This window comes from Carassius gibelio, chromosome B24 (assembly GCF_023724105.1).
Source record: "Carassius gibelio isolate Cgi1373 ecotype wild population from Czech Republic chromosome B24, carGib1.2-hapl.c, whole genome shotgun sequence".
In the NCBI taxonomy this organism is placed as follows: Eukaryota; Metazoa; Chordata; class Actinopteri; order Cypriniformes; family Cyprinidae; genus Carassius; species Carassius gibelio.
The window spans coordinates 4,462,976-4,472,975 of record NC_068419.1 but is presented as its reverse complement, the minus strand read 5'-3'; the positions used below and the strand labels follow the sequence as shown (position 1 = coordinate 4,472,975).

At 35.3% G+C, this 10,000-nt stretch overlaps 2 protein-coding genes across 3 annotated transcripts in view; both read left to right on the top strand.

The window, feature by feature from the left end:
- The window catches only part of LOC128013427 (ankyrin repeat and SOCS box protein 10-like), an 8,488-nt gene extending 3,655 nt beyond the window's left edge, over window positions 1–4,833 (top strand). For both annotated transcript variants that reach the window (XM_052596409.1, XM_052596410.1), the window contains exons 2-5: window positions 1–10; window positions 931–1,435; window positions 4,203–4,316; window positions 4,485–4,833. The exon at window positions 1–10 is cut by the window's left edge and continues 258 nt beyond it. In XM_052596409.1, the coding sequence (XP_052452369.1) occupies window positions 1–10; window positions 931–1,435; window positions 4,203–4,316; window positions 4,485–4,670 (815 nt within the window). In that variant the 3' untranslated portion in view covers window positions 4,671–4,833. The remainder of the gene's footprint in view (window positions 11–930; window positions 1,436–4,202; window positions 4,317–4,484) is intronic.
- A 3,511-nt stretch (window positions 4,834–8,344) lies between these two features.
- LOC128013410 (homeobox protein GBX-1-like) overlaps window positions 8,345–10,000 on the top strand; it is a 3,388-nt gene continuing 1,732 nt past the window's right edge. The window contains exon 1 of the mRNA XM_052596374.1: window positions 8,345–9,081. Coding sequence (XP_052452334.1) covers window positions 8,646–9,081 — 436 coding nt within the window. The 5' untranslated portion in view covers window positions 8,345–8,645. The remainder of the gene's footprint in view (window positions 9,082–10,000) is intronic.

Sequence of the window (10,000 nt, the reverse complement as noted above, 5' to 3'; positions counted from 1 at the left end):
ATTCACTTGAGTAAGTGCTTGTTCAGTTTACAGCAATTACAGGAAATCCTGTGGTGAATTCGGTGATTTCAAATGACTGTCAGATTGACACTTGAAATGAAGGTACGCTACTGGACAAAAGTTTGGAATAATAACAATTTGTTTCATGTTTTTTTAAAAAAGGCTCTTGTGCTCAACAATGCTGCATTTATTTGATCAAAAACAGTTATATTGTGAAATATTATTACAGTTTAAAACAGCAGATTTCTATTTGAATATATATTTTACCATATAATTTATTCCGGTGATGTAAAGCTGAATGTTCAGCATCATTACTCCAGTCTTCATTGTCACATGATCCTTCAGAAATCAGTAAAATATGCAATGAATAAAAACTGAAAACAGTTGTGCAGTATAATATTTTTGTGAAAAAACGTAATCCATTTTTTTCAGGATTCTTTGATGAATGGAAAGTTTATTTAGTTTATTTCAAGTAGAAAGTTCATTTCATATCAAACATTTGTCTGTTTTTGTTTAGTTTTTTACCCCATCTTTTAACCAATCTCACCCCATCGTATCCCAAACTTTTCAAATACAGTTTATTATTGCTTTCTGTAAAAAAAAAAAAGAAAGAAAAAAAATGAAACAGCACAACGGTTTTCAACTGAAAAAAAATCAGAAATGTTTCTTGAGTGCTTAATCAGTATATAAGAATGATTTCTGAAGAATTATGTGACACTAAAGACTGGAGTTATGATGCTGAAAATTCAGCTTTTGTTAGCATAAACGCTAAAAAATTATAAAAAAAAAAAAAAAAGTAAAAAAACTATTATACCGGACTTTTGATCAGTAGTGTACTTGACTTTGATGAGTAAGTAATATCCTACAAAATGTATATTGCTTATGCAGAATGTAATAGAGCCTGGCTGAAGTTCTTGACATGTTTTGCAGGTGTGCCAAACATCTACTAGCATTCGGTGCTTTGATCAGCGGTCAGAGCTTGGATGATAACGACACACCCCTTCATGTAGCGGCCCGCCATGGCCTTCCTGATCACATGGAGCTCTACTTACGACACGGAGCTGCACTTAATCTACAAAACGATGAAGGAAACACAGCACTGAATGCCGCCTGCTCCCAGCCTCAGGACTGCAGATCTCTGGAGCGCTACAGCCGTGTTTGCCACATGCTGGTATCTGCTGGGGCGGACATACATATCAGTGACGTGGACAAGCAGACTCCACTGCACAAGGCGTGTAAGAACGCCATCCCTGACGTGGTGGATCTGCTGCTGAAGTATAAAGCCTTGGTCAATGAAATGGATTATGGTGGCGACGCACCGATGCATAACATCCTGAAGGTGGTGGCCTACAAGACTGACCATGAGCCCGAGAGGATTGTACAGGCTCTTCTCAACTATGGATCCATCAGGGTGTGGCCTGGAGCTCTGCCCAAGGTCAGGATTGGACGAGAGCACTTTCCATTCTAAGTCTCATTATATTCTTAAACCTAGTCAAGAAATGTCTAATGTTCCTTAAAAATTCTGAAGCAGTCTTACTAGGAATAAAATCCTTATCTAATAGTCACATTCTTGCTGGATATACTGAAATGTTTTGTCGCACTTTATTTTAAGGTCCAATTCTCGCCAAGAACAATAATAAAAATAATGACTTTTGCCTCAATAAACTCCTAATTTGCTGCATACTAATAGTTAGTACAGTAATTGTTAAATTATAATTAGGGATGTTGAATTTGTGCTTTATAAGTACTAATAAACAGCCAGTCTGGTAATAAGAAGCTTGCTACTAGTTAGTGGTCCCTATTCTAACGTGTCACTCATTTTTATATTTCTCATATATTTCTCTATATTTTTATCTTTAATGTTCTATGTTTTATTCTAATTTTGACTATTTGTTTAATTATCTAATCAGGATTGTTCATGACTGGTTCCAAATTATTTTAAAATTCTGTTTAAATTCTGATCTTTCAAAATACAGTACTATTTAATATGGTGGGTTCAGTAATATTTTTATTACTTTTTACTTACTTAAATTTATTTATTTATTTATTCAAGCAAAGTCAATAATTTTTACTTTCTAATCATCAAAATATACTTAAAATTACACCATGGTATCCACAAAAATATAAAGGGCCATAAATGTTTTCAGCATTGATAATTTTAAGAAATGTTTCTTGAGCAGCAAATCAGTATATTAGAATGATTTCTGAAGGATCACGTGACACTGAAGACTGGAGTAATGATGATGAAAATTTAGCTTTGCATTACAGGAATAAATTACATTTCAAATATATTCAAACAGAAAACAGTTATTAATATTTCACAGTTTTATCATACCATTTTTTAGTAGATAAATGCAACCTTGGTGAGCATAAGAGATGACTGTCAAAAACATATTTATGTTTTTTTTTTTTTTAAGAATATCCCCAATGCCAAAATTTGTATGTTAGTGTATGCTATTTTTGACGTCTGACAATAAAGTGTCCTGACAAACAAAACAAAACAAGTCAAAACAAAGCGGCAACTCTTAATTTGCATTTGATTAATTGTCAACAAATAAGTTGCCTGGAGCAACCAAATTGCTAATTATGGTTATGCTGTGCATTGCTAGGATATGTTTTGCAGGTTTACTATTATTTTTGCTGTTTTGGTAAAAATAAAAAAATAAAAAAAAATTCTAAAACTTTTACTATCATATAAAGTAGGAATTTTAAATAATGTATGATTTAAAAAGTACATTTAAGTACATTTATTATTACCTCACAGGGTGCCACCATATTTGTGTGATATCATACTTTTTTTCGAAATGAATGTAATGCAGCATGTAACCTAGAGAAAGAGTCCAGTGATGACTGGTAAAGTAGATGTCAGTGTACTGACATTTTAAATAATGAAATAGATTTGTGTATGAACACAGCTGATAACAGCAAAAACATTAATGTTCACCCAGAAATTAAAATGGTCATCATTTAGTCACTTTCATATCATTTCCAAACCATGTATTACTTATTTCATTCTGTGGAACACAAAATAATATATTTGAAATCTATAAATAAATGTATACAAATATTTTTTAAATAATAGTCTATACAATGAATCAATGTTGTTTGAACCCTAGATTGACTTCCAAAATATCTACTTTTATGTTCCACAAAAGAAAGAAAGTCATGGAATGACATGAGAGTGGGTAAATAATGATTTTTTAATTTTTTTTGCTTGAAATATATCTTTTAAGAACAAATTGAACTGGATACTAACCTTTCTGCCATTTGTAAGGAACGAACCCACATTTCAAGAAGGCATCCTTCTGTAATCTGTAAATTACAGTTTTCTTTAGCACAGATATTTAAACTATTGATCTAATATATAGAAATAAATGAACTCAAAACCATCATTAAAGTTCACCGCAAGCAGCATATGATCCTTTCTTTGTCACAAATACAGAAATAATTACTTTCAGATGGGTTCAGTTCTGTCTTTCAAAAGCGCACAGTTAAAAACACTTGATACCACGCATCCAACGAGTCCCACTTGTGCCAAATAAATTGCCTGAGTCTTAACGAGGCAAATGTTAATAGGAGATTAATTAGCAGTAATTGCAGAAATTCCCCACAATCCCCCAGAGGGGGGCCCAATCTGTTCATCAGCCCAAGTAGTTAATTATTCCATGTAATGTTCTCCCAAAAATACAACTTTCCACCTTTGACCTCCACAACACAGGTGGGGCTGTTGCACCAGGTGGAAACTGACAAAAAGCTGCTCAGCTATGACCAGCTTCCCTCAACTGTTACTGCAAAAGACTGAGGATAGCGGTTCTTAATCATTTTAGTTATTATTAGCAAAATAAGATCTGATTCACAGCATAATCGGTTGCTGAAGAACATTAAATTTGGATCTGTTTTCAACACTGATAATAATAAAAAATATTTCTTGAGCAGCAATTCAATATTTTATAATGGTTTCTGAAATATCATGTGACACTGAAGACTGGAGCAATGATGCTGAAAATTCAGCTTTGCATTAGAATACATTTTAAAATATTTAATTCATATATTTAAAAATATATTTTCTTTTTTAAATATAAAACCACTATAAACAAGATAAAAAAAGACTAGATTCTTATTTGATATAGTTTCTTTTCCCTGTTTGTTTGTTTGTTTTTTCTTGTAATATGATGGCTTTATTTTGTAATATATCTGCGCAGGTGTTGAAATATTGCTGCACATCTCCAAGAACAATAGAGGTGCTCTTCAACGCATACGACCGCCTCAAAATCACAGAAGCCTGGGTAGAATCTGTACCTCCTGAGGTGTTTCAGGTCAGAAAATGTCAAACTTTTGACTTTTTTTATATATATATAATGTGATAAATATTTAAGTAAATGCTAAAAAGGTATTTTTAATAAAATAAAAATCTTCCAAAAAACAAACAAATATTGTTCTCACAATACCACATAATATATATTAAGTATACTGTTTTCACACAGAAACACCGGGAATTCTACGAATCTCTGTTTGCACTGATGCAGACTCCTCGATCTCTACAGCATCTGGCTCGTCACAGACTCCGAACATTTCTACAAGGTCGCTTGCACAACGTGGTCCCTAGACTGGGTCTACCAACCTTTCTTAAAAATTACCTAATGCTGGCATTCAGAGACTATATGCACTGACAAAGACCACAAACATAAATTATAAGCATGCAGTGATTGAGTTTTGCTTTATTCTGTGTGATTCTGATTTGATTTGTGTTGGAAAACTGTCCTGTCTTTAATAAAGATGATATAATCAGGTGGCATCTTTATAGGGAATCAATAAATGGTGGTGATGCTTATAATGCCAATCTGTGAGTGAGACTTTCAATGTAAAATGTGTTTTATTATTACTGAATTCTATCATAATGCATTTAAAAAGAGGATAAAAGGATGTTTATGAAGAATAAAACAGGAGGAGGAGGATGCAGAAGGTCTGTATAAAGTTCATAAAGCCTATCCAGTGCAACGCATATAACATTAACCACCACACTGGGGCGCCATAGAGCTCAAGTGGAATCTGAATTTGAAAGTTCTCAATCAAATCAGTCATTGGATTTCATGCAAAATTGAATGGAATTTTGAATGGAACCTATTTAAAAGTAACATTACGAATGCTTTAATGTTTTCATTTGCTTGTAAAATGACATTTTTAAAAAGTATTTTTACTAATGTAACAAATTAATTTTAGCTAATTTACTAATGTATCAATTTATGCACTACATTCAAATCTTACTGATTAGTGGGCTAGCTATAAATGCATTTAGGTATTTTCCAGTAAATATGTTCAAAAACTGATTTAAATTATATAAAAAGCATTCTTCAGGAAGGCAAGGCTCGATTGTTCTATTGTATTTTATCAAATTGTCAATTTTTAAGTGCTAGGTTTGACTGATTTGCTTACCTACACTGAGGTTTTCCTTACATTTTCTCATTATCCTTTTTCACGCCATAATTTATATTAACAGAGGACAAAAGAAAAGCTTGCTGAAACATTACAATTCAGTGATTTGACATTCATATTCAACATTTGTAAGGTCATGATTGGACAAGAAGGTATCCGTTGCAAAAGGGGTTTGTCTCTGTCAGTGAATTCATTTTTAGATGTAAACTTTTTAGATATGAAAGCTACTGATTACATTATTTTCAAACTGTTAAGCTCCACAAGTATGCATCCCGTTCATTTTTGTTACAAGCTATTATCAACTCTGAGAAAGGAGCGACATCCTCTAGCCACGCAGAGATATGTGGACATATTATGTGATATGATTATGTCATGAAGAAGCATGCACTTGAATGGTAAGCAGAAGTAAAGGCGGAGCGCAGAATAATGGGGGACAATGTGAGGGCCTCAAGTGTTTAATGATCCTGTCATCTTAAAAAAACTGCAATACTATGCAATGGACATATAAGTAAAAAGATTTACCACAACAAATTATTAAATAATAATAATTGTGGTTGAATTGTATTAACATATTTATTATTAATGATACGTATTATTATTATTATTATTATTATTATTATTATTATTATTATTAGGTTGGATGCTGGTGAAGTGCACCTTTGACATTTTATTATTCAAATGTCAACTTTATGCATATTCTGACCTGGTGTGCTAATATTCCTGTATTATCCTCACACACAGATCACTGCAATCACAGCATAGTTTAGCAATAAAATATGTTTTCCCTATAACGCTGCACTATTCGGATACAAAGCGTCAAAGATAAAGCCTTGGTTTGTGATTTCTGTCTTCATGTGTAGTAGTAACATATATTGAAGAACAAAGGTTATTCGCAATTGTCTGCGAGCAGATCTTTGATAAAAGTCTCATATAAGATGACCAGGAGGAGGGGGCCTCTGATTGTATCCCATTCAGTAGCGTGAGAGAGAGAGAGGGAGAGAGAACGCTGTCTGGTTTCAATAGATCAAAGAGCACTGCTCCTGAATGGAGTCATTTGCAATTATAAGAATAATTAGCATCTGTGGGTCCTCCATCGCTAATCAGAGTCGGAGGTGATGTGTTTATGTCCTCGCGCAATCAGACGGCCAGTTGGAGAGCTCGCGCCCCGCAGGACTCAATAGCGCCTAATCATCATCAGAAGTGAATTGGCATTTAAACGGTAAAATGATCTCCGATTAAATTAATGCTTAGCGGGGAAAGAGAAACCGCTCAGAGGGTACAATTTTAGAGCCCTTTTCTTAGTTTTTTTTCCTTTTATTATTTTTCTTTTAAAATCGAAATTAGATTCTCAACCATTAACGGATGGAATTGGTTACTTTTTCTCTTAAAGTCTGGCCCTTCTTAATTTTCTGTGTAACGTTACCTAACATCTTGTCAAATTATCTGTAATTTTCAACCAAAGAGCTTTCCTCTAAATATCTGAAGCTCTTTTTTGTGTGGATCTTTAAAAATACATTAAAATTGATTTCATACAATGACTTGAACATCTGTTATGATAAACACGTTTTCGATTTATGAACTGCAGTCATTTTGATATGATCCAGAGCTTGAAAAAATAAAAATGTCTCTTTAAAAGGCTGAATTAAGATAGGACTAACTTCCTTGAACCCTCAGGGGGTCAATGTAAATTTCAAAAATACATTTTTAATAAAAAAAGACAGGTTGAGGTCCAATGAAAAAACTTATTGATATTCATGAATTATTGGGTGACTTTCAGGGAATTTCTGTCATAAATGTACTAATGTTATATGTGTTTAAACGTCTACGGAATTTAATCGGTCTTTTTTCCTACCTACATCACAAACATGACGGAAACCATCTAAACAAAACTTTTTTTGTTATAAAATTTCAAAACATTGTACAAAATATTGAACAAAGTGATACAAAATGACAGTTGGCCTACTTGTTTTGTCGAAGTTCCGCCTGTGTCACAACGGAAAGCGCTCGCGCTGCCTTCTGTTGCTATGGTTACCCCCTCAGGCAAACGCAATAGCGATTTTCGCGCCGTTGCTGAACTTCTGTAGTGACTGAAACGTTATTTGAAAACGCGTTTGAAATGTATACATTTTACATTTCCACACAAATGTATAGGATACTTTACATTTCACATCCCAGAATCCCCCCACCGTTTGTTTTGACTGACTTTAGGGAGGTTCAAAGTGTAATTAGGAGGATCAGGCCCTCCCAAAATTCTCACCCTATTCCTGACTTTTAAAAATCATATGTAGCCAATATAAAAAAAGTTATTTTGACAAAAATGTTTAAAGTTGTATATACACTTTAAAAAAAAAGGTTTAACTAATAGCTAGTCTATATAAAATTGCTTTTCCAAGAACTCGATATGTTTGTTCAACTAAATGTAGACATTTCTTATTTTCATCATCTAGAAAACCCATCTATAAACAGATATAGATATTTATAGCCATACTTTGTAATTTCCTCCCAATTTTATCAGGAGTTCACACAGATCTCTACATTCAAACGTCATTTCATCAGTGAAATCTCTCTCTTGGGGATAATTGTCGTCCAGATTCACTCTTTCTCCCAACAGAATAGAAAAGAGTCTCTCTCACAAGAGGGCCAAACATCTGCCTCTCCGCCCTCGCGACTCGATGCCATCGGCCTCTGAAAGAATCAACAAAAGAACCGTTGTTATATATCTTCCCTTGAATACAAAGTAATTACTTATCATCAATCAAAATTAATAATAGTTGATTGGGTTGGTGTGGTCAGCGCAGTCGCTTTCCAGAGGAGGGGACTTGACCCACTGGGAAACTACCCCCCTTCTCTCTAGGCGGCCTAAAAAGTCAGGGACTGAATAAGGAAATGAAGCGTAATTTGAGGAAGATGGATGAGTCTCCAGGGCAACTCCCCTTTCTATCCTCTTGTATTGATGATAACCGAGAGAAAGAGAGAGAGGGAGTGCGCGAGAGAGTGAGAGAGAGGGCTGTGCGTGTGTGTTTATGTCTCAGTATGTGACAAACAGAGGCTGAGACACTGAGAGCTCCAGACAAAAAAACGCATCAGGTCTCAGTCAGTTGGACGGCGAGGACCCTACAGCACCATCAGGATAACCGTGGACCACATTCGGGTGATTTGTCTCAGAAGGCCAGTGCACGGGATTTATACGAGCAGCCCGCGCGCAGTTCACCATGCAGAGACCGAGCGGTCCAGGCACGGCGTTTTCCATTGATTCTTTGATTGGCACTCCACAGCCCCGGCCGGGCCACCTGCTCTACACGGGCTACCCGATGTTTATGCCGTACCGACCGCTTATGATTCCACAAGCCCTGTCGCATTCGTCGTTACCGTCGGGCATCCCTCCCTTGGCGCCGTTGGCATCGTTCGCGGGGCGCCTGACCAACACTTTTTGCGCGGGGCTGGGGCCGGGAATGCCCTCCATGGTGGCGCTCACCACCACCCTGCCCAGTTTCTCGGACCCTCCAGATAGTTTCTATCCCCCGCAGGAGATGCCGGGACCCCGGTTAGGCGCGGACGGGACGGGGATGAACCGGCAGGAGAGCCCACATGACGAACTCAAGGGCTCTGAACTCCTCAATTTCACGGAAACTTTTCAGGCGGTTGCAGGTGAGCACCAGACACGAACTCTCACTTTGACAGGTGGTTTAATTACGAGCGCAAAAGGTTCGAACTGCACTCATTCAAAATAAACGTTCTGTTTAGAACCCAAAGGGTTTTACGGGCTGACGCCGAAAGTTCCACAACAAACTTTTATTCTCTAGTTCTTTAGGAATCTGCAATTGTTGAGTTAGATATAAACCCATAAACCAATATGCGAAGTAAAATAACTTTTAATGTAAATGTAAAACGATTTTATATATATATATATATAGTTTTTGATAAGAATGATGCGCTTTTGGTGAACATAAAGGGCCGCAAAAAAATAATTCAGGAACTTTTTTTTTTAACTATGTGGAACTCCATAAAAGCCTTATGCATGGACTTTAAGATGGTTGTAGCCTACATTCAGTAAGAAATGTCATGCCACTTTGAAAGTTAAGAAAAAAAGGCAATGGCCTTTGAATGAAAATTCACCAACGTTGTTTAAAATAGTCGTTTTGTGTGCTGGAATAACAGTGCATTTTATCATCTGTCATTGTTCTTTTGGAGTTCATAGAATTATCGAAAGACAAATGAACACATCAGAGCTTGAAAACGTCTATTGTCATTTGATTTTTATTCAGGTTGAACAGGCCTTCACTCCTGTCACTGGAGAGTTTCGAAACAATGCTAAAAAAAACGATTTGGGTTTTAAGAATAATATTTTGTGATATTTCTAAATAATTCCTGCAGTATTAGATATTTTAAAGAGCAGACTGAATCACAAAGCAGACGGTATAAACAAAAAAAAAAATTCTGTAGTTTCAGCACAGTGTTTTATTATTTCATAACTATTATAAAATATATATTTTCCTCATAAAACATGTTATAAAAGCCTACTGCCATTTCTAATAGAGCTTTCGAGTTTAAACACCATATTTTAAAA